The sequence below is a fragment of the Urocitellus parryii genome, chromosome 12 (assembly GCF_045843805.1).
Source record: "Urocitellus parryii isolate mUroPar1 chromosome 12, mUroPar1.hap1, whole genome shotgun sequence".
NCBI lineage: Eukaryota > Metazoa > Chordata > Mammalia > Rodentia > Sciuridae > Urocitellus > Urocitellus parryii.
In genome coordinates, this window is record NC_135542.1 from 53356071 (window position 1) to 53379609 (window position 23539).

At 54.0% G+C, this 23539-nt stretch overlaps 1 protein-coding gene and 1 non-coding gene across 2 annotated transcripts in view; one reads left to right on the forward strand and one right to left on the reverse strand.

Annotated features, from left to right (window-relative positions):
- Positions 1–5047: 5047 nt before the first annotated feature.
- Positions 5048–5120, reverse strand: Trnav-cac (transfer RNA valine (anticodon CAC)). The gene has a single exon. It is a non-coding gene; the product is annotated as a tRNA-Val (tRNA).
- Positions 5121–6096: 976 nt separating this feature from the next.
- Togaram2 (TOG array regulator of axonemal microtubules 2) overlaps positions 6097–23539 on the forward strand; it is a 50799-nt gene continuing 33356 nt past the window's right edge. Inside the window, exons 1-6 of the mRNA XM_026414443.2 lie at positions 6097–6137; positions 15988–16114; positions 18327–18440; positions 19631–19918; positions 20674–20864; positions 21628–21821. Coding sequence (XP_026270228.2) covers positions 16087–16114; positions 18327–18440; positions 19631–19918; positions 20674–20864; positions 21628–21821 — 815 coding nt within the window. The 5' untranslated portion in view covers positions 6097–6137; positions 15988–16086. The remainder of the gene's footprint in view (positions 6138–15987; positions 16115–18326; positions 18441–19630; positions 19919–20673; positions 20865–21627; positions 21822–23539) is intronic.

Genomic DNA, 23539 nt, shown 5'->3' on the forward strand with positions numbered 1-23539 from the left:
TCCTGAGTAATTCTATGGTTCTGTCTTTGAGTTCATTGATTCTTTCCTCTATCATAGTCATATTCATATTGATTTGTTTATTTCAGTTGCATTTATTTATTATTATTTCAGTTCTAAAATTTTCATTTGCTGTGTTTCTATTATTTTTATTTTTGCTTTTTGTTTTGTAGTACTGGGAGTTGAGCCCAGAGTTGCTCTACCATATCCTTCAGTGGTAGAAATACCTAGTACTGAGCTCCTTCTCCTTCTCCTTCTCCTTCTTCTTCTTCTTCTTCTTTTTTTTTTTTTTTGGTAAGCCCATCACCAGCCTATTTATGTTTTAGTTTGAGACAGGATCTCACTAAGTTGCTTAGGGCCTCACTAACTTGCTAAGGCTGGCTTTGAACTTGTGATCTTCCTGCCTTAGCCTCCCAAACTGCTGGGATTACAGGCGTGCACCACCATGCCCAGGTGAGCTACCTTTGTATGTATCTATTTTTATTTTGAGACAGGATCTTGTTAAGTTGCCCAGACTAGACCCAAACTTGCAATCCTTCTGCCTCCGCTTTCTGAATAGCTGGGATTAGGGGCTGACACCACCATGCCCAGGTGTTTTCTTCTTTGTCATCTTCTATTTCTTTGGTGAGACTTTAAAAATATTTTTTCTGTATTTCTAGTATATGTTTATGAAGAATTTTTATGCTAGTTTTACCTTAAAAACCCTTGTCAGGTAATCCCAGCATCTGTGTCATATTGATGTTGTATCGTTGATTATTTTCCCACTCAAGTTAGAATTTTACTTGTTCTTGGTGTGGTGAGTGATTTTGATTGTATCCTGAACATTTTGGGTATTGTGCTGTGAGACTCTGGATCCTCTTGTACCCTCTGTTACAGGCAGCCTTCTGTTCGGAGGCAGGACACAGATCCAGGTGGGGGTGAATATGCCATTGGGCCCCACTGCCACCATCTCAGCAAAAGCAGGTCCCCACCTCATATTGCCAAGCCCCCCCTGTTGGCACTAGTTGGGGAGAGAGATTCTACTCCCCACTGGGACCTGCTAGGTAGAGAGTCTTTTTAAAACAATGACAGCATACATATAGGAATGTACACATATCACAAGTATGTGCAACATAATCTTGATGAATTTTTACAAACTGAAAATGTGAAAGTTTTTTAAGAATTTTCTCCTTCCTTCCTTCCTTCCTTCTTTCTTTCCTTCCTTCCTTCCTCCCTCCCTCCCTCCCTTCTTTCTTTTCTTATTTCTTTTTGGTACCAGGGATTGAACTCAAGGGCACTTAATCATGGAGCTGTATCCCTAGCCCTTTTATGTTTTTTAAAATTTTGAGACAGGGTTGCTTAGGGCCTAAATAATTTGCCAAGGCCAAATTTGAACTCAAGATCCTCCTGCTTTAGCCTCTTGAGCCACTGGGATTACAGGTGTGCCCTGCTGTGCCTGGCTAGAATTTTCTTTGCATGTTCTTATGTTTCCAATTATTTTTCTCCATCAGCTTCCAGAATTATTCATTCACTTGTTAATTTCTTCTTTCCCCCTGTTCTTCATCTCTCTTCACATTCATTCTTTATTTATCCATTCATGATGTGAGTTTTCTTCCCTCCCCCTTTCCTATCCTTCCTCCCTTCCATCTGTCCCATCCCATCCCATCCTCTCTTATACTTTGTTTTATCCTTTGCCATTTGTCCAACCCCTCCCTTACGACCCCATCCCGTCTGCCTACCTCCAATCATCCATCAGCCATTGGAGGAACAGGTACCTTCTCCCGTGGCTGTGCGGCAGCAGCTCTTCTCTGACAATTTTTGGAGAAAGGGGGAGAAAGCAGAAGGGTCAGGTCCATGTGGGGTGAAGGAAAAGCTTCTCTTGGAAGAGGACCCTAAAGGGGAGCTGGGGCCAGGAACAACAGAACGAGAAGGCCTCAGTCCGTGGCCTGAGTTCCTGCACAGCCCTCTGGGCTTCATCTTCCCTCCTCTGTGATAGGAAGGGTTCAGCTGGGTCCTCTCTGACCTGTGGCTTAGGTTGCATATATGATTTTGGAATTTCCTAGAAAATTCCCAGAGAGCAAGTCAACACAGAAGGGGAAGCCAGTTTTTTTGCTGGGGGGCCTCTCCTGTGCCCTTGGCAGCATCTGTATGGTCCCGCCCTGCTTAGGGTGCAGTCAGCGCCTCCTGTTCTCACAGGCTGGGCCCCGAGGAGGTGGGGTGCGTGAGAAAGCACAAGCCAAGTGTGGAGGACAGTCGGTCACAGGGGCAGTCTGTGGACAGTGCTGCTTGCCTTGGCTGTCCGTTTCTCCGCAGGGTGTCTGGCAGGTAAAAGTGAAGTTTCCAGCCTCGATCCCCAATATAGGGCCTTGGGCCTCAGGGGCCTGGAGGCCATTCAGTGTCTGATCCCTTCATTTCACAGATGACAGTGTGGCACCCTAGGGTAGGCAGGGGCTGGAGGCCACATAGTAAAGCTGGTGACAGTCCTGGAACCACTCCCTTGTCCCCTTGGCGCTGCCATGTGCTAATCATCCTTAGTCTGGGCTCAATTGATCCCGAGGGGTTCTGAAGCAGGGGTAAGGGGGGGCACAGCCTGAGCGTGCCACTTCCCTGGGGTCCCCACATGCTCCATGTAATCTGACCTCCAGCTCTGACAGGCTGGTCCTGATTGATAATACGGTAGCACCAGCCAAGGGGGTTAGAACTTGCTCTACCCACCACACCTGGTGCCCAGACTCTGTAGGTTGGAGACGAGGCCTGGTCCTGGGAAAAGCAGTGGGTGTTGCAGGGCAAAGAAGCTCTTGGGCTAGTACCCCCACCCCCGCAGTCAGATGTGTGTCACTCACACTTGTGCTCAGTGTCTCCTGTGGTCTGACTGCGCTTGGCTTTTAGAGATAGAGACTGGAGCTCACCCCCAGGAACTCACAGTCTACGTATGTGTGCCTGGGAGGGGGCAGTTGTCCACCTGTGCATGCTGGGATTGGGAGGAGATGCTGAGAAACCATGAGGGTCACGCAGCACCTGGCACTGGCCACACTGGGACCTTCACCACCCCAGGGACAGCTGTGTAGAGAGAGCTGCTGGCAGGAGCCCTGACCTCCAGGTAAGGGGTACAGCTGGCCCCCAGGGCCCTGCTGGAAGGAAACTGGGGAATAGGAGCCTGGCTCCCTCTCCCCTCCGTCCCCTGACCAAACCCAAGGGAGGGGGAAGGCAGGAGGGCCTGTTGATGTAGCTCACGGAGCTCAGCCTTGGGGCACAGAGCAGGTGGACCAGGATGGCGGGAGTTCTCCAGCACGTGCTCCCTTTCTGGGAGTGCCCGGCATCACGGGGGCAGGTCACGCTGCTACGCCCAGGAGATGATGCTTGGTTTTCTGGGCTGCCATGACCATGAACTAGAAATTGGGCAGTTGAGAACCACAGAACATATTGCCCCACAGTCCTGGAGCCAGAGGCTGAGGTCGAGGTGTGGGCAGGGCCCACTCCCTCTGAAGGCACCAGGGAGGGATGCTCTGGGCCTCTCTCCTACTTTTGGTAGCTTGGGTTGAGGCAGTTCGACTCTGTTCTCCCACGGTGTTCTTCCCTTGTGTCTGTGTCCAAACCCCTGCTTTATGTCTTACTGACTTTGGTGCCCACCTCACTGCAATATGACCTCCTCTTAACTGTTGACATCTGCAATGACCCTATTTCCAGATAAGTTCACATCTGGTGGCTCTGGAGGCGAGGACTTCAGCTCATCAATTTGGGGGCACACAATTCAATCATAACAAGCTGTCTTGAAAGATGGGTTTGATCCTCCTGCTTCAGCCTCTTGAGCCTGCATTCATGGTGTCCATCTCCTGGGCAGCCTGTTTTCTTCAGGCTTCTCTCATGTCACATGCACAGTCCTGGTGGGCGTGTGAATATTGGTGAGTGCTTGCTGTGTGCCAGGGCTACCCCCAGTGGTTCCTGAGGGTCATTCATACCCACCTCCTGGGGAAGGGAGGCTCCCTGGCCTCCCTGCTGGGCACAGAAGCCTGTTTCTTAACTCAGGCCGCAGGATTGTTAGGGTGAGAATCAATTCTGTGTGTGTGTAGGGGTGTGGTGCTGGGTGTTGAACCCAGGGTCTTGTGCATGCTGGGCAAGCACTCTACCACTGAGCTACATCCCCAACCCTTTTAAAAATTTATTTTGACAGAACAGAGTGTCACTGAGTTGCTGAAAGTCATGCTCAACTTCAGAGGCTGGTCTTGAACTTGAGATCCTCCTGCCTCAGCCTTCTGAGTAGCTGGGATTGCTGGTGCTGCAACATTGAGTCCATCTTGAGAACTCCAGTTCTTAAGAGCTATGCAGATCCTACCTGTTATTACAGCTAATTCAGGCATGAGCCGATGGTTACCTCTCGGGGCCTCTCTCTGTGGCTCAGCTTGGAGGGCAGTTGTGCTCTCCCTTGGGGCCCAGGTGGCCATCAGGAAAACCTGGTGCTTGATGGTCCCCAGAGGCAGAGTGCTGTGAATGAGTGAGCTGGGCCAGGTTGAGAGGCTCCTTGGTCTCAGTGCCAAGGTCAGGGAGACAGGAGGGAACCAGGGGGGGCGTGACCTTCAGATCTCCGGTTTAGCAGCTCTGATTCTGGGGGAAGAGGTCACACCTCCTCTCCCTGGCAGAGGTAAGGGACACCGAGTCCTGCCCTGTCAGTGCCCATCCTTTCTGGCTCTCACTGGTGACAGGCTCTCATGAGCTGTGCAACTTGCTGAGCCTCAGTCTCCCCATCTGTCACCTTAGGCTCCTTCAGACCTGTGTCCCAGGGGTTATTCAACGCTTAACACAGACAGGTGGCCATTGGTTCAACTTTGGAGGAGGCACCGCCTTCCTGGGATCTGCTGGAGGGAGCCCTGGAGTCCAGATCCCTGGCCAGTCTGCTCCCCTCCAGCAGCCCCTCTGCCTTCTGGCTGGCCGGCGCCTTCTGCAGGCAGATCTTGTTCTCCATCTTTATCGTCTGGATCTCTGGCCCTTTTGGAGCTGCTAGATGAAGCCGCTTTTTCCAGGGCAAGAGGAGAGAAACAGAAGCCGCCTGGAAAAATTCTTTTTTTTTTTTTTTTGGTGGTGCTGGGGATTGAACCCAGGGCCTTGTGCATGTGAGGCAAGCACTCTACCAACTGAGCTACATCCCCTGCCCTTGGAAAAATTCCGAATGTCTTGGACGGGTGGCTTTTTGCAAGGCTGAATAAAATCAAACCTTGGCTCCCCCTGTGTCCCTGGGAGGGTGAGGGTTAGACGAGGGTGGTGTGAGGAGTGGGAACAGTTCTCATCTGAGGGAATCCAAGCCGGCCTGGGCTTTCCGCATCAGGGCTAGGGCTGAATGAGGAAGCACATGGGGTTGTTGGGTTCCACGTTTTCCCAGAGCAGGGATGAAAAATCTGGTGGGGGAGGAGGCCGCAGGTTTTCTGCTCTGCGAGTACCTCTGGGGAAGTAGTGCAGGGCCTCCCGTGAGCTAGATGAACCACAGGCCTGTTTCAGGCTCCCGTTGAGTCAGTACCTTATTATACCCATTTTCCAGATGGGGAGACAGGCTTCGAAGGTTAAGCACCGTCCAGGGGCACACAGCTGGAGCAGTGGAGTCAGGACTGGAACTGCCCAGTGAGTGCACGAGGCCTGGCTTCAGACCACGGCTGGCCTCTGCCTCTAGGAGCAGCAGGTGGACAGAACCAGACGGGGCCCCCGAGGCCAGTTGAGGAAAACAGAGTCTCCACTGCCCACCACCCTGCCCCCAGGCTGCCATGCACTTCCTTGCAGTGGCTGCCACGCAGTGGGGCCCAGCTACCTCTCTCTGGTCTCAGCCACTTGAGGGAGGCAGAGCCTGGGTGAGCCACAGGGGAGATGAGGCCGAGGAGAAGTCTCTGGGCTCCGTCTGTCCCCCAGCAGGGAGCTGTGGGCTCCTTCAGAGCGTGGTTGCTATGCAGCCGTGTTTATTCAAGGCGAGCCTGGCGGAGAGCAGAAGCCACCACCAGCCGCAGACCGTGGCTGCCCAGCACCTGTCCAGACAGGAAGCTGGCCCAGGGCTGTGAGGCTGGGCCAGGGCCAGGGAAGGCCAGGCATGGGGCCTCCCAGGACCTAGGAGCAGCATTGGCTCTGAAGAGACTAAGAACCCCGGATTCCTCTGGTGGCAGGGCTTTGGCCTCTGGACAGAGGTGAGAGGCAGTGTGTCCACAGTTTGGGGCAGGAAGGAGGGAGAAATGGGAGGGCAGGTCAGGACCCTCTGAAGTCCTTGAAGGGAGGATGAGGACCTGACCTGGCACAAGACCATGTTGAGAGGAAAGGCATCCTGCTGTGGTGTGGAGGCTGTGTGTCTGCTGGAGGCCCCTGCCCCTCTCTGGGCCTTCATGGATCATCTCTAAAGGAAAAGGTTGAACTTGCTGCTCTCTGAGTGCTGTGAGCCGAGGCGAGAGGGCTGCCCTGGGCTGTCCCTTTCCCTGGGTCCTGGACTGTGGAGTGCTCTGTTTGGGGTCAATCCCCAACATGTACCATGGCTTCCTGGGACTGCCAGGGACCGTGGCACAAGGAAAGATAGGGGGAGGGAGCATACTGCTTGGGCTGGGGTGCCTCAAGCACAGGCCTGGTCTGGGTTTGAATTCTGATACCAGCCTGTGACACTCTTACTCGGTATGTGGACTTGGGCTCTTTGTCTCTCTGAGACTCTTTCCTTTCTGGAAAGTGGGGTTCAATCGTGCCTCCTGGCAGGAGGGCCGTCTCGTGGTAGCCAGGGGCAGCTGCTGACTTGGGTGCCGTTATCATCACAGGGGGAGGGCGTCGTGTTCTTTTCTGGAGCAGATTTTGTCCTCCGGATACTGCAGTATCTGCCTGCCTCCTTCCTCTGCCAGGACAAGGCCCATGTAGGCTGGGGACCTGGAAGAGCCGGTGCTTGCTTGGGAGTGCTGCAGGCAGAGGGGGATTGCACTTGCCAGGGCGTCAGTGCGGTGGCTGGACGCAGAGGCACCTGGCCAGGAGGGATGTGAAGGGCTCTGCTCTCCCACCCTGGAGGGCCTGCAGCCTTTCTCGCCACAGGCTGGCTGGCTTCCGGCACTGGCTCGAGTTGAGCCCATAGAGCCTGGTGGCAGATTTGAACAAAGGGAAACGTAGGAGAGGATGAGGGACAGGGAGATGCCAACCTGAGCTCTGGAGAAATGTGCTTCTGAAGGCAGCCGCGTCTTTCCTGGGGCAGCAGCACTGCAGACAGCAGAAGGTACCGTCTGGTGCATGAGCAGCTTACGGAAGAGTTATGCAGTGAGCATCTGGGTGCAACCACCCAGGTCTCCTTCAGACACACAGCCGCGTTCCACGGGCTCCTCCTGGTCCTTGACATGGTCGTCTCCTCCCCCCACCGGCTGGGGGGGGGGCGTTAACACTCTTTAATTTCTCTTTGCTTTGCTCTGAAGTTCTGCTCTCTGTACCTGCATATCTGAGCCCTTGGCTTAGTTTCGCCCTCCCTGGGTCTTCATGACAGTAGAGTCGCGCTCCGTAACCTGCTGCAGGCATCCACCGTGTCTTCATCCCACAGTGTGGGCCCCTCTCAGTCACCCTCCATCCCTGGTGGACATTGGGATTGTCTCCATATTTTGGCTGCTGTCCATATTGCTGCCACGAACCTTGTGCTTCTTCCTGGATCACGGGGGCAAGATGGTCCTGAGGATGGTGGCCCAGGAGCGAATGGCCAGGCACAGGGTTTGTGCATCTTGAGCTTCACAGGCCCATTTGCACCTTGCCTGCCAGCCACGGCCAGGAGTCCCTTCTTGGCACTGTCATTGACACCCGCTCTCGCTTCTCATCTCAGGCCAGTGTTTGCAGGGCAGGGTCGCATCTCATTGTTTGCATCTCTCGGTTTCCGGAGGTTGGGTGCCCGCCCCAGCTTTTCTTCCCATCTCTTTGGCCACCTCCTCGCTGTGCTCAGGTTTCTGACTTCCATCTTCCTCTCTGCCCTCCTGGTGCCCTGTCCCTCTCCGCCATCCTTCTCGGAGGACCATTACCTATGAGTGTCCTTCCGCTGTGATTGATCTTTGAGCTGCAGATGCAGGCTCCAGGGGGGGCACCTGCAGGCCAGAGATTGGCAATTGGTCCACGTTTCAGAATCTCTGGTTCTTGGCTCCACAGACGTACTTACATTCTTCCTTGGTCTCAGATTTTCCTTCAGTAAAACTAGGATTAAAAAAAAAAAAAAAAGTGGCCCTCGGTGGCAGTCTTCTTGGCCTTCCAGAAAAAAGCCAGCCTCTGCCCTGGGAAGGCGCCCACGGGACCCTGGCTCTTACTCAAGGACAGTCGACTTTCTCTTGGGCCTTTGGGAAAAGGACAGAGCTGGGGGCTGAAGTTTCCCGAGCTCATGGGGCACTTGGTCAAGAGCCTTCTTCTGAAGTCAGGGCTGAAACCACTTTGCTGAGACTTTGGTTGGAAAAGCTGTTTCATTTCTCCTTAGTCCTTCTGAAGTTCGAAGAGGTGAACTGCAGCGGCCTGGGCTGCTCCTGGAACAGCCGAAACGTGTGCTAAGCACTCCAGGCCCTGCCGGCCCAGCGGGACCTTGTGGGGAGGCCTTGGTGGGAAGCGGAAGGAGCATTTCCTCTTCGCCCCGTAGGGCCTAACAGCTGGCAGCCAGGGTGACATCTGGAGGGTTGTGCCAGGGAGAGGCCTCTGCCCATGAAGCATGTACCCACCAAGAACTGAATCACCTGGCCCCTCCGTCTTGGGCATCTAGCCTCCAGAAGAGTGAGAGAGAAACTTGTGTGGGTTAAGCCGTTCAGTCTGTGGTATTCGTGATAGCAGCCCAAGGACACTAAGCCAGAATGTGACGCAGTCTCTCTGAACCTCCAATAATCATTCATTGACAACTGAGGGACAGCTGATAGCCAGGTCCCTCACAGTTTGAAATTGACAGACAGGAAAAGCAGGTACAGGCCAAGGTGTTCAGTGGCTAGCGTGTGTTTTGACTCACCTCTGATTTATATTTGCACCAACATGATATACAAAAGTGTGGGCAGGTTGGGAAGATTTGAATTTCATAAATTAATGTATAAACTATGAACCCTTCCTTTGTCCTAGGGCTGCAGCCTGCTCACACAGTTCTCTTTGTGAATTAGAAAAAAAGAGCCTCTGTCCCAAGACACTTCTATTCATCAGAAGAAGGTCGTAATAAATATGAAATCTGTAGCATCTGCAGCATGAATGTTGTCCCCTTAATTATGACGCCCTTGTACAGTGCCCAACCTGGATAATCAAACATGGCAGCCTTACCTTCACTGCTTTTCAAAAAGACCTTAAATACAACTTTCATTCATAGACTTTCCCATATCTTTTAGACCAATGATACTCCTATCAGAATTCCCTGGGTAGGGGTGAGGGGGCTGTTCAAATGCTGTGGCCCTGTACATATGTGTATGAGGCCTTCTTCCTCTTCTCTCTGTTCCATCCAGTTCTTGTCCCCTCTCCTAACACAGGCACTGAGCTGCTATTACAAATGGAAGGTCCTGTCCTTATTTGTGTTGGGCATAAGAACAGTTGGGAAGGGCTGCTTTGTTCTGCCCTGTTCTGGGAGGTCATTAAGGTGTTAACTCTCTCTTACCTCAGACCTCTTGAGAAGGGATCTCGTAAGCATTTCCTGGCAAGGTGGCACTAAGTGTCCTGTCCCAGCTTGCCTCCTGCTCACCTCAGAAAACTTAGGAAACGAAAGGCCATCCTGCTCCAAGAAGCAGTGCCTACGTTTGCCACTCAACCTCAGCCAGGCCTCTGCTGCTTCCTGTCCTAAAGGCTCTCAAAAGACATAGTCCACTGGGTGCAGTGGCACACGCCTGTAATCCCAGTGGCTGGGGAGGCTGAGACAGGAGGATTGCGAGTTCAAAGCCAGCCTCAGCAAAGGCAAAGCGCTCAGCAACTCGGTGAGACCCTCTAAATAAAATACAAAATAGGGCTGGGGATGTGACTCAGTGGTCAAATACCCCTGAGTTCAATCCCTGGTACAAGAGAGAGAGAGAGAGAGAGAGAGAGAAAGAGAGAGAGGGAGGGAGAGAGACAGTCCCCCCTCCCTCACAGCTGAACATGGCAAAAGTTACCAAGCAAACAGTGACATGAATGGCAGTGTTATGGAGTACTTGCTGGGGGCCAGATGCAACATAAAATGCTTTTTGTATGTTTGGAACACTCTCAATAACCTTGTGAGATTGACACTATTTCCATTTTGCAGTTCAACAGAGGCTCAGAGAAGTTTAAAAATGTGCCTCAGGTCACACAGCTAGCAGGCGATGGCGTTTAATCCACCTCTATTGACTCCCAGATACACACTCTGAAATGCTGGGTGCCACCGTCTCCCTGAGCTGAGACCACTGGTCGGGACTCTCCCACTTAGCAGTTCTGTGACCCTGATTAGCCTCAATCGTCTTATCTATAAAATGAGGGCAGTAATCTCCACTTTCTTGCTGTTTCTGAAGTTCAGTGGCCTAATACTTGGGAGCATGTCGTACACGTAACGAATGGGACAAGAAATGTTCATTTCCTTCGCTTAGTGTCTTCCCAGCAAGACAATCTATAAAGACGCACTCCCATTTGGGATCCATTCGTTCATTCATGCTGCTAGTATGTGCCAGGCTCTGCGCTTGGCACTCTTCTTGCTTGTCTTTGTATTCCCGCGGCTGCTAGCTGACCCGCACCTCATATTTGCTGGGGCTCAGAGGGTTCCAGGAGTACTGGCCCCACCTTATCTCATGATGGCAAGGGAGATGGTACCTGCAGCCAGTGAGGGTGCTCCAGAGCTGGCAAAGGGGGCGGGGTTTGGCAAGGGGGCATCTCATCTGTGAATGGCCTTCCTGCTGGCCCAGGAGCCAGTCACAGCTGAAGCCAGGGCCTGGTGGGTGTGGCCACCAGTCTCCTGGGTGGGGGCAGAGGTGGCTTTCAGCACCTTGGCTCTAGAAAGGGCCATGAATTATCAAGAAGGTGGGAATCTTGGTGGAATCAGCCCTCACCCAGGCTGCCCCGAACGGAGGCACGTCAGGGACAGAATAGAATCCATCTGTTTTTTCTGAAGTCGGAACACAGCCTCCAGGATCTTTCTAGAACCTCACTGCTCTCTAGAATTCCTCCTCCACCACTGGCCGTTTGTGGCTCCCCCATGACCCTTCCCCTGGCTGTCCCATCCCCTCTCCCCTCACTGGCACCCACCATCTCCTGGCCCCCGAGGCCTCCTCCCTGCAGCAAATGCTAGGATCCTGCTCTGTCCCTCACGGCCCCTCCCTCCTGTAGTCACCCTTCCCCTCTGGCTCTTCCTCCTCCTCCTCATATGCTAGAGTATTTCCCACTTTTAAAGAAGCAGAGAACCGCACGCCTGCAATCCTAGAGACCCTCAAGGCTGAGGCAAGAGGATCACGAGTTCAAGGCCAGCCTGAGCAACTGAGATAGACTCTGCCTCAAAATAAAATAAAAAGGGCTGGGGATGTAACTCAGTGGTAGAGCACTCCTGGGTTCAATTCCTGGTAGAGCAAGAAAAAAAAAAGTGCAAACAAAAGCACAACTGGTCTCATTCAGGCTCATTGCTCTTGGGCTATTGCTCTGTCCCTCTCCTGACGGTCTCATCTAACTTCCAAAGAGTTGTCACATTCACTGTGTCAGCTTCTCCACCTTCTACCTGCTCCTACCTGCTCCATGTTGCGGCGGCTTTCTGTCCCCAGTGCACAGAGATGCTCTCACAGAACTCCTGGCAGAGTCCCTGCTGGTCACATCCAGCCAGCGTCCCTGGTCCTGTCCCACCTCCATCTCTGCTGAGCTGACCCCCTAACCCCTCTCTGCTCTCCTGTCCTCCCCAGCATCCTTGCTCTTGCCCATCTCTGCCGTTCCTGGCTCTGGTTCTCTCCTGCAGCCTCCATTGCTGTGGGTCGAGGACATTTCCAAGCCCAGTCCCTCCTCTGTGGAGTCTCAGACCAGCTGCTCTCTGGATGGTTCCATCCGGGTCTCCCAGAGGAGACACAAACCACGCTGCCCAAACCAGGCCTCAGTGTCTCTCCTGGCCTCCGGCACCTGGTCCATGTCCACCATCTCAGCAGGGAATGGTACCCCAGCACCCCAGACTCCGCCTAGACCTCTGGCTGTTCTCATCCAGGCAGTCTGTCATTCCTGTTGGCTTCCCTCCCAAACCTTTCTCAGGTGTTTTCCACACGGAACTGCCAAGCCCCGGAATCACACTTAGCCCCTCTCTTCACCCTCCTGCCTCGTCCACCCAAGTCTGTCCATCTGCTGCTGCCCTGGGTTTTGTCAACTGCAATTTTGCTAATGCCAGTGTGTATTGATTACTTGCCGGGGTCAGAGTATTAAGTGGTTGTCTTAATTTATTAAATATTGAAATGAGATAGGAATTATCTACATTTTTGCAGTTAAAGAAGCTGGGGCCCAGAGAAGTCCAGTGATGAGCCTTTCGTCACACAGGTACTGGATTTGAGCCTCCTGCCTCCGTGTCCAGGTACCTGTGATGTGAGCGAGTGGACCTCAGACCTTCCGAGACAGCCTGAGCCTCGGAAGCCAGAGTCCAGGAGGTGGCCCGAGGCCACCCAGGGGTTCCCCTGAGGTTCATGGCTGGACTGCATCCTCTGATGGTGGGGAGGGGTGCGTGTGCGTGGTGAGGAGGGCAGTGGCCGCCCCTGACCCTCGAGTGTGTTCTGTCCTTTCTATCCTGCCTGTATCTGGTGGCACATCTTGGTCTGATTGTTTCTTTTCTGGGTCCAGCCAGGCCAGAGGCTGGCCCAAGGGTCTCTAAGTTTCAGTCCTTAGAGTCTGTCCCAGCCTCTGCTCCCCTCGGCAGTCCTTCCAGAGTCTCACTGAGCGTCTGCAGGGAACACAGGTCAATGATGTCCTCCCTCTCTGTTCAGCTCCTTGGGCTGCAGAACAAGCCGGGACTCTGCGGAGCCTTCCAGGGCCCTCAGGCAGCCCCACCTCCCAGTCCCGAGACTCACGCGTGTATTTGTTCCTCCATGTGTGTGTCCAGGCTGAGCCTTGGCCGGGGTGTCCTTCCTCATTTCCACCCCCCACCCCACCCTGCTTCCTTCCAGGCCCAGCAGGGTGTCGCTGGTCACTGCAGCATCTCCTCTGGGTTTCCTTGTCAGACAGCAGCAGGGGCTCCCTGGGCGCCTGTCTCTTTAGTGGAGTGGCTCACCCAGCCTGGTTGACAGTGCGCGTCCCCCCGCCCCACCAGGTGTGACAGTCCATGTTCATTAGTCCTGCCTGATGTTGTAGCGGGTGCTGGTTTCACCTGGGGTGACGGTGAATGTTCACTCATTCTGCCTGGAGGGACAGTGACCAGCCAGCCCTTCACCCTGCCTCACACCGCCCTGATGGTGTGACAGAGAGCACCATTTAGAAACAGGGCTTGTGGGTGACAGCGGGAGGAGGGCCAGGTCCTGTCGAGTTTGAGCCTCCTGCTCTAGAGACACGTCTCCTCCCTGGGACAGGCATCTGTGTCACCTGGGGCTGTCTCAGAGATGGAGGGCTGGCCTGCCACCACTGTGCGGCTGTGCGTGGGCGTGTCCTCGACAGGGCCCTCCCCTTGCCCTCCTGTCTCCATCGTCTCTCAGGGACAGTGCTCTGCCCAGGCCCCTGGGGAGCAAGGTGGACACTGAGCTCTGGCTCCTGGGGCCGTGCGAGACACTGGGGCAGTGGATTTTGTCCTTGGGGCCGACACTCTTTACTGGGCCAGTCCTAGCTTTGTTTCCTCTCCTCCTGAAACCTGAGTTCCTTCTGTCACCTTACTTCATTCCTATGGTGCCAGTCACCAGGGAACGTCTGTAGTCATAGCTTTAATGGAAGGAGTAGACAAAGGTCACCTATCTTGGGTCACCCTGTTCCCTGAGCTGTGAAGGAGGCCAAGGGTGGCAATGCAGGGCCTCAAGGAGTGAGGACAAAATCCTGGTCACCACAGTCCACTGGCTCATTCAGCCCTTTAGGTCTGGGACTGGCTGTTCTGATGGCGAGAGAAACACTTTAGTGCTGGTGGAGTACGGGGCAAACAGGGTCTGTGACTTGTGTCCTGGGGGCCAGGGGCTAAGGGGTCTCCATGATAAACCCAAGGCTCTGTCAACGTGTGTGTGGGAATTTCTGATTCTCATTTTTAAAATTGGGGTGTGGATTGCTGAGTAGATGATCCTGGGCCTGAGTGATTTCCCTGGGGGAGCCCCTCACTGCTGTCCTGTAGGATGTGGTTGTCCATAAGCAACTGTGGCCACTTCCTCTTGGACAGATGCCTGGGAGATCCTGCTCTCTAGACCTGTGGTGCCCGAGGGATTGAAGGTGCAGATCTGATAGGGACTCACAGGAGCTCTGCTTGGTGCGGTGGCTTGGCTGGTGTGGAGTGGCTCCGGGTGTCCCTGAGGATGTGGAGGAGCCTGGGCAGCCCGGGAGGCTGGAGGCGGGGATTCTGGTTCTGCAGGCCCAGTTCAGTAGCGGTCTGTGCTCTTGGGTAGCTCTGCATCTTCTCCTAGAGAGGGAGCTCTTGGGGGGAAACGGAGGCAGCACTAACCTCCTGGACCACTGAAGGGGAGAACTAGGGCTGAGTCCTTATTGCCAAATGAATCTGAACTACAGCCCAGTGGTTTCCAATCCTGCTTGAATATCAAAATCACTTAGGAGTTCATCAAAACAAAACAAAACAAACAAAAAATGGATCCTCACAGTCTCCTTCCTAGAAGAACCACTTCAGTGAGGGGTCTGAGGTGGGGTCTAGGAATCTGCCATTTCCACCAGGAGATTCTGGTCCGCAGCAATGGGGAGCGCTGCTTTCCTACCACAGTTTCATATAACGGGTTTCCTCTGGTCGGAGAGAGGCACAGCAGATGGGGCCTGCAATTCTCACTGCCCCCAAAGCCTTGAACTCCAGCTTCTTGGCTTTAATTCAGCCACAGAACATTCCTGCTGGGCCTCGCCAACCCCTTGGGTCTCCCAGCTCACTGGGCTGAAGGTTGGGGTGTCGATAACTGTGCAGTGGAATCCTCCCACCTTGCTGTGACACGTGCTCTCACCGCCATCTGTGACTGCGTTCACCCCATGTGGCCACCTCCTAATCTCCCTTTGGACAGAGAACCCATGCGACTTGGGGGGCTCAGCCAGGAGACTGGGCCCGGTGGAGCTGGGTGGGGGCAGCCGGGCGGAGCTGCCTCCTGTTTGGCCAGGGGGTTGCTAGGTGCTGCTCTGCCTTCTGGGGCCTGGGTGGGGACCGTGGCAGGCTGGCTTCCAGACAGAAGGCAGGTTTCTCAGTTCCTGAGTTGGGATTTATTGCTCAACAGAAGGGAGTTGGCACAGTACCTGCCCTGTCCCCAGATAACATCTCGAGGGAACAGCTCTCTGGGTAGAGATGGGGACGTTATTGTACCACTGACCAGCTCCGGCTGTCTACCTTCCTGATCTGTCACCCTCATTTCAGCAAAGAATTCATAAAATTGTGTGAAGTCACAGAGCCTTGCACAGGGAGGGTGACATTAGGTGGAGGGTAAAGGCTGAGGACTGGCCCCTGAGGCTGGGAAGAGACTTGGAGTGGCCAAGTCTCAGCCACAGGACAGCAAGATGGCAGAGGGTCAGAGGTGTGGCTTTTTCAATGAGGTGAGCATGAAGGCCCAGAACTCCATGCAGATGGGGACAGACAAGCCCCAACCTGCCCCTGGCTGCTTGGGTGCGGTGAGCTCACATGGGCTTTGGGGGCAGCTGGTGGAGTGTGAAGGGCTTTAGGAGAAAGCAGAAACTGAAGGAAAAAGTGTCAGAGTTGCACCCTCCCCAGGATCCTAAAGGTGTCCATGAAAGCGATGGCGGGTTGATTGGGTTTTGTTGACACCCTCCATCACGAATGCTTTCCACAGGGTCGAGTGGCCTTGGACTTGACTTGGGACTTAGGAACTCTGAGGAGTCTGAGATCAGCCCAGATGTCAGAAAAGACGTCTGGTGTCCTGGGTCAGTGGCAGATCTGCTCGCCTCAGCAAGGCTTTGGCCCCTGTGCTGACTTTTACTGACTTCTCCCTGCCCTTCCCACCACAGGTCCCTGGATGTCACAGGTCAGAACCCTCTGGACCCCCGAGGCCTGCACTCACGGCCCAGGCATAGCTGCTGCCTCTGGACAGCCTCTCCACCGGGGGCATGGGCACCCGAGACGATGTCACCCCAGGTGAGAAGCACCCAGGGAGGCGGCTACTGGCCTTTCACAGGGTGGGGGACCTTCCTCGGATCATGTCTGGGAGGTGGCTGTGCCTCTCCAGCCCTGTCCAGCTCTTCACATGCTGGCACTGGCCCTCCCAGCTCTGTCACCTGTGTGGTGGCTCCCTGGTCTGCAGGGGCTTTGAGGGTTCTGGAGATCCGGCCTGGGCTTTGCCTCCACTCTCTGAGACAGAGTGGGCTGGCTCCTCAAGGGGCCCCTGCTGTTCTGTGGTCAAGAGTGTGTGGATGGGCAGGGGGCGTGGGGCTGGGGCCTTGGGATTGTGGACGACTTGTTTCCTTAGCTGACCAGGTAGGGGAGCAAGAACTCTTTAATTCAAACACAGAACATTCCTGCTGGGCCTCGCCAACCCCTTGAGTCTCCCAGCTCATGGGCTGAAGGTTGGGGTGTCGATAACTGTGCAATGGAATCCTCTTAGGGTCAGGAGACAGGGGTCCAGGCCTGGCTCTGCCTTTGGGGGCACCTGCTGTGCTTTAGTTTCCTCTGAGAAAAGAGGAGGTTGCTTCTGCCTCAGGTGAAATGGATGCCTGTAACTTGCAAAGCTGATTAGCCCCAAGGGACAGATGACCTTTGGACAGAAGGTAGAGAATCAGGGTGGCCAGAGCCCGTCATCTTGGGAGTCTGGGCTTGGTGCTCAGGCAGGACACCCTGAGGCTCTGACAGATTAATATGAAAGCAATTGCATAGTTTAGGAATAAATCAGCACCTGACATTAGATTCTAGTGGGGAAGTGAGAGAAGATGTTGTGGTATGAAGCCCTGGTGCCTCCAGCTACTTGAACTTTGCGTGAACTGAGACACAGAGAGGTTAGCTTGTTTCCTCTAGGCCACACAGTGACAGAAACGAGAACCCGGACTCCTGAGTCCAGTCTTGGGGCAGTGCATCTTGAGGGCAGGCAGGCTGTGTTTCCATCTGAGTGGGGGCTTCTCTGAGAAGTGGGTTAGGGCCTCTGAGGTGTGTTAGGGAGGGGCTGAGCTAGGAGAGTGAAAGATTGACATTTATTAGGTGCCTGCTGAATGGCAGGTACTAAGGAAGCCACAGGGCAGGCCTGAGGGCGAGGGAGATTGGGAAGAGTGTCAGGGCAAGGTGTGCCTGAGGCTACAGGACACAGCAGGGGGAAGGCCTTTTTATTGGGGTACCGGAATGAACTCAGAGGTGCTTAACCACTGAGCCACATCCTCAGCACCTTCTTTTCTTTGTATTTTATTTACAGACGGTCTCACTTAGTTGCTTAGGGCCTGGCTAAGTTGCTAAGGCTGGCTTTGCCTTCTCCATCTTCCTGCCTCAGCCTCCTGGGCCACTGGGATTGTGGGCATGTGTCACCGTGCCCAGCTGGGGGAAGGCTTTTTAAAAGAGGGGATGGCTTAACTGAGCTGTGCACTCATCATTTCCTGGCTCCTTCTCTGATCTCAATCCATTGGTGCCTCCCTTTGAAAAGCCTTCCCTCTCCCTGTCCCTGGCCCCACTGTCATTGATCCTTTTCTTCCCCCTCAGACTTCTCCCACTCGAGGGCTGAGTCAGTCTTGCCCCCACTCCCACCGCCCTGTTGTATGCCAGAGTCACTGCACAGAGCAGGGATGAGCATTAATGAGTGTCTGCAGCTGGTTGAAGGATGCTGGGGGCGGGGTGCATTTAGGAGGGAAGATGACTTCCGAGAGGAGCTGTGGCTAGGTGATGGATGCTTTGCAGCTGGGGTGTTAGTCAGGGCTTTGTGGGTTAGGAGGTGGTCTGAAGCAGGTGGCAGTGAGGAGGTGGCCCCACGGCAGCAGCAAGTATGATATGCGCCTTGATAGAGACTGGGACTGCACATAGTGGGGTCAGCACTTTTGGATGATGGAGAAATCTGAAAAGCCATGGCCAGGGGTTTGGAGCAAAGTCAGGATGAGGAGCTCAGAGTGGGAAGCAGGAGATGGTACTGGCTGAGAAGCTGGTGTGAGCAGGGTTGGTGGGGTTTGATGGAGATTGCCGGCCCCCCACCTGGCCGGTCCCCCATCTGCAGGCCAGGCTCTGGTGGGGGGGTGGGCGTGGCAACCATATGCCCTTGGTCTTTCAGGCAGAGACCCTGGGGGCAGGGTCTTCAGGTGTCTGCATTTGTGTTGGATTTGTGCCTCGCCCTGGCCTTGGAGGCCTCTAAGATACAGCTATTCTGTGATTCTGTCCCTAGCCAAGGTTTTGGCTCCAGTGGCTGTGTATTGTGGGAGTGTCCCTAGGACCAGTGCTGGGCCCCGAGGGACCCCGCCTGGAGGCATCAACTCCAATCTGCCGGTTTATGGAGAAGGTAAGATGGTAGGACCCAGCCTGGTGACTCAGCCACACCAAATGGCCTTTGAGAGCCCTTTGTGGCCTCTCCGAGAACTTTGGCAGGTGATGGGGAGCTCCCCTGGCAACAGCCCAGTCAGGGCCACAGACCCCAGCGCAGAGCTCCTGCCCTAGACTGGGGAGGGAGATGAGGGTGTTGGACACCTAGCTGTTCTCAAGCTACGTGGGTCCTTTTTGCTTCTTTTGCTTTCTTTGTTTGCTGCCTCATCTCACCTTGAACTCTTGGGCCCACGTGATCCTCCTACCTCCGTGTCCTTAGGAGCTGGGGCTACAGGTGCCTGCCACCATGTCTGGCTATGTGGGTGTTATTAGTATTGTGGTCCCTGCTGAAAACACCCATGGTTTTTGGCAGGTACTTTTGGCTCTGTGCCTCTCTTAGGGCCTGTCTTAAGAGATCCCAAGAAGACCTGCAGAGTGTCTGAAAGGTCCCCTGTCATCACTTTCCCTTGTCCAGGGGGGATCCACCAGGCCACCTCTTCACCAGGGTCTTCCCCATCACCCCTCCCCACTAAGTGCATCGTAGGGCTTGGCCTCCTGGGCCCTCTGCTTCCCTCACTACAGGACCTCTCTTGGGGACCTGTACTGAACCTATTTATGGATGGTGCATCTTCTTCCTCTAACAGATCCAAAGTCCCTTAATGGCAGACTGCGCCTCACATAGTCATATTTGTACCTCCACTGCCTGGATAGTGCTTGGCACCTTGTAGGTGCTTATTAAATGCTGATTGAAAGAACAATTGAATAAGTGTCCCCCTATGAGCATGACTTGCTCCAAATCTCCCGACTTCCCCATGTGGCATTATCCAGTGCTCCATGACACTGAATGGATTTGTTGGAGATCAGTGGACAGTGGTCCCTGGGCAGTTGGCCTTTGCTAAGTACTTATGGCCTCTCATCTATGCTGTGACAGGACTGGATGTTGAATCCTCTTCTTATTCCCTGAGAACTTCATGATGTGGGTTTTGCTGGGGTAAGGTGCTTCTTAGACACTGTTGGATGGCTAGATTGCCCCAGGAAGGACAGGAACATTGAATGACAGATTCATTAGACAAGTGACTGACTACTCCTAGGAAGCCATACCAGTGGGTTTGCTGGTGTCTGGTGCCACTGGGCCCTGCATGCCAAGCGACTCTTCCCTTTCTGCTTCAGCCTCCCTCCAGCCTGTGCCAAGTGTCCTGGTGAGCAATGAGAAGCCACCAGAGATCTTGAGCGGCCATGGGGATGCAGGCAACCTCCAACTGGACATCCCTCTAAAGGACTGGAAGGCTAGGAATGGCCACCCCAGGAATCTTGGAGCTCTGGCTTTAGGGCCTTGTCCCCTGGCACCTGCTACCTCTCTGGAGTCAGAGGCCAACAGTGTGGCCCGGGACACCATCCAGATCAAGGACAAGCTCAAGAAACGGAGGCTTTCAGAGGGCATGGCAGCATCCTCAAGAGGTGAGCCCTGCCACCTGCCACCACCATCCTGAGGTCAGGTACCAGGCCATTCAGGCTGTGAGGATCAGTACGTTTCCAGGTGACGTTTGGGTCCACTGGGGCTGTTTAGTGGGCATCTGCCTAGATGATGACACTATTCGGGGTGGGATGGGGCAGGAGGGGCAAGGATATCTGTTGGGCACATAAAGTATTAGCAAAGGGCTGGAAGGGGGCCGTCTGTCTTCTAGGCGATGTTGGAAATGTGAAGGCGGCTGCCACCTCACTGCATTAGCTGGAAAGGGTGGGGGTGGGAGCAGAAAGGATTGATTGGCCCTGTCACCTACTAGGAACTAGCTTGGCATTTTATGTCAGGGAGGTCACTGGGTCTTTGCGAGTATCCCATTTACAGAGGAGCACACGGGGTCAAAGAGACAGCGACTTGCCTGAGGTCACACCGCCGCTATCCAGGGCCAGAACCCACTGTCCTCGCTCCTATATCCCAGCAATGAGTTTTCTTGCCTTCCTACCCACACTGCCTCTGCAGTGGGTCACTTGGATTGGCCTTTCTACCATTCTATAGGAATGGAAAAGGACGGTGCCATCTGCTGGCTTAGTCTACTGATAGGTGTGGGGCGGCGGGCATTTAGGAGGGAATGCCCTCTCCCCTCCTCATCCCAGCGTCCCCCGGGGCATGAGGCCCTCGTAAAGCTCTGACGTCTGCCCCCACTTCCCTCCGTCCTGGGACTGACTCATTTCCCATCCTCACCTCTGAACAGCCTTGCTGGATCCCGGGGGAGGCCCTAAAGGTGTTCTTCTGAGGAGCACCATCCCGCGCACCACCTCTCAGAGGCTGCTGAAGGTGCCCAGGCCGATGCCTCCCATCCAGAGCATCCCCACCACCCCAGAGGCCAGCGGAGCCAAAGAGAAGAGCCTGGATCTGCCGGGGAGTAGGAAGGGTCCCCAGGAGGTGAGAGCTAGGGCCCAGGAGATAAAGTGGTTCTGCTGCTCCGAGTCTTGCCTGCAATTGTCCTTCTGTCCATCTTCCCATCCTCTACCAACCCCTGCTCCTGTGTTTCTGCAGATGTCTCAGGGGCTGCCCTCAAGGGTGGGGGTGGCATTAGGAGAGGCTTGAGCCCTGTTTCACCTCCTCTGCAGCATCCCAACCCTTGGGAGCTGGAACTTCTGGTGGCTGCTGTGGAGGTGAGAGGCTGCCTGGCCACCTGTCCTCTTTGGTCTTACTGTTCAGAATTCCCCCTGCTTTCTGGCTCTCTCCATTTAAAGCCGGGAGGTGTGACAGAGGGTAAAGAACGCTGGGCCGCTGGGCCAGGACTTGGATTTGGGTTCTGTTCCTCATTGCCTGTGTCACCGTGGGTAGGTCATTTCCTTATGTAGGCCCCAGCAGGTACATCTACAAAAATAGAGATTTGGACCAGATGTTTTGAAAGTCCCTTCTAGCTCTGATGTTCTCAGAGCTTTCTGAAACAAGAAAGAAAAAAAAAACCCCAATAATAATAATTACAACCACCAAAGAGCTTGCCAGCCTTCTCACCTGGAGTGATAAGGAAGTAAGGGGCTTTCTGGAGGGTGGGGGTCTGGCCCCTGGGTCATGGGACTGAAAAGGGAAATCTGTGGGCACTTCCCAGCACTCCGCCCTCAGGTGGCTCCTGGCAGAAGGAGCTGAGTATCCAGCATAGGACGCTTCCGTGGACCAAGTACCCCTCTGCTCCCAGGTGCAGATTTCCCCGCAATACCTGCATTGCAATGACGAGAAGATGCTGAAGTCGCTGGGAGGCATCGTGATCCCACCCATCCCAAAGGCCGGGATGCCTACGGGGACCTCCTCTGGTCGGTCTGGCTCCCTTCCCAGTCCCTTGCCTCCAGGAGGCCAGCACGTCCTCACTGGACTGAGGGTCCCACCCACACGGTAAGAGCCCCAGGTGTCTTCCTTTCCTCTCTCTGTCCAGGACCCACAGAGGCTCCTCAAGACTGAGCCTTCTTGTAATGGCAGAGCTCTGGGGCACAGGGATGGGAAGCCACAGACCTGTGGGGGCCACAGCATTGTTGCTGGGGCTTCTCTGATCCTGGGCTACAGCAGGTTGGGAGCAATGGCACAATGAACCGTGTCTCTGGCCTCTTCTGTAATTTCTTAATGTGTATGATTGCTGTAGTGATGAAGAAAAATGCAAATTACTTTAGAGCATGGTGAAGTTCATGGTGGTTCCTCATTTTTATGTTTTTTTTTTTTTTTTTTTTTTTGTACCGGAGATTGAACACAGGAGCACTGGACCACTGAGCCACATCCCCAGCCCTATTTTATTTAGAGACAGGGTCTCGCTGAGTTGCTTAGTGCCTTGTTTTTGCTGAGGCTGACTTTGAACTCATGATCCTCCTGCCTCAGCCTCCCAAGCCACTGGGATTACAGACATGTACCGCTATGCCCAACTTATGTATTTTTTTAATGGATGGAAACTAAAAATTTGTGTGTATGTATGTGTGTATGTGTGCATGTGTGTAATCCACAAAATTTCGGATTTAAAAAGGAGTCTTCATACCCAATAAAAGGTTGAGAATCCGTGGGATAGAGGGTCTCTGTGCTGTAAGGAATATGGGTTTATGGTTTGTAAGTAGGAGAGGCAGTGCCCTCCAGATGGCCAACAATATCCCACGGTCAGTCCAGCCTGATGTTGCAGCAAGTGTGTGTGAAAGCGTGTTCATGTGTGTGTGCAAGTGGGTGTATGTATGTATCTGTGGGCATAAGCATGTGTGTGAGTGTGTGTGTGTGTGTGTGTGTGTGTGCGCGAGCGCGTGCTCCCTTGCTCCCTTGCCTGTGGGCCTGGCACTCCTAGCATGGTCACTGTCGAGTTCCTGTTGTGACTTCTTTCTCATTGCTTTGGCCTGATGTTCTGAGTTCTCCCACTTCTCTCCAGCTCCTCACTGTCTCATCTCCTGTGCTTTCTTCCCTGACTATCCTTACCAGTGTTTGTGGCCCCTCTTTCTCCAGCTGTGTTGGGGTGTGGGAACCTGTGCACATACCGGCTTCTGGATGCACATCCTCTGCTTGATTTCCCCTCTCTACCTCCCCAGACCTCGCCTGCTCCAGCCTCCTCCCCTTCCTCCTCTCCTGCCCAAACACCTGCCTCTTCCTCCCCTCTGCTTAGCAGTATCAGTAGTTATAATGACTCTTAGCCCCAGACCAGTGGCCTATTCACCTCATTATTCTTGATTTTTTTTGTGTCATTTGGGCTGCTGATGGTCCTTGAACTTTTCCTTAATTTCCTGACTCCTGTCTGCCTGCTTCTGGACCTTCCAGGTGGTCTCTTGCCTGCCTTCATCTATCAGTCTCTTAAATTTGGCCATTCCTGAAATTTATCCCAGGGCCCTCTTTGTTTTCTCCTGCGGCCCTCTGTGCCGTGCTCTCCAGGATCACATGGGTGGTGATCTTGCCACTTCTGCTCTGACCTCACATCTCCCCAGATGTCCATTCTCTGGCTGGGTGTCTCCAGTTCTCATAGCTGATGCAGATCAGCATGGGGGGAGGCAATCTGGAGTACTTACACTTCCCCAAACCATCTTTCCTGGGTCCTCCTTATTTCCATCAAGGTGCAGGTATCTGCCTTGGTCTTCAAATCTCAGCATCATCTT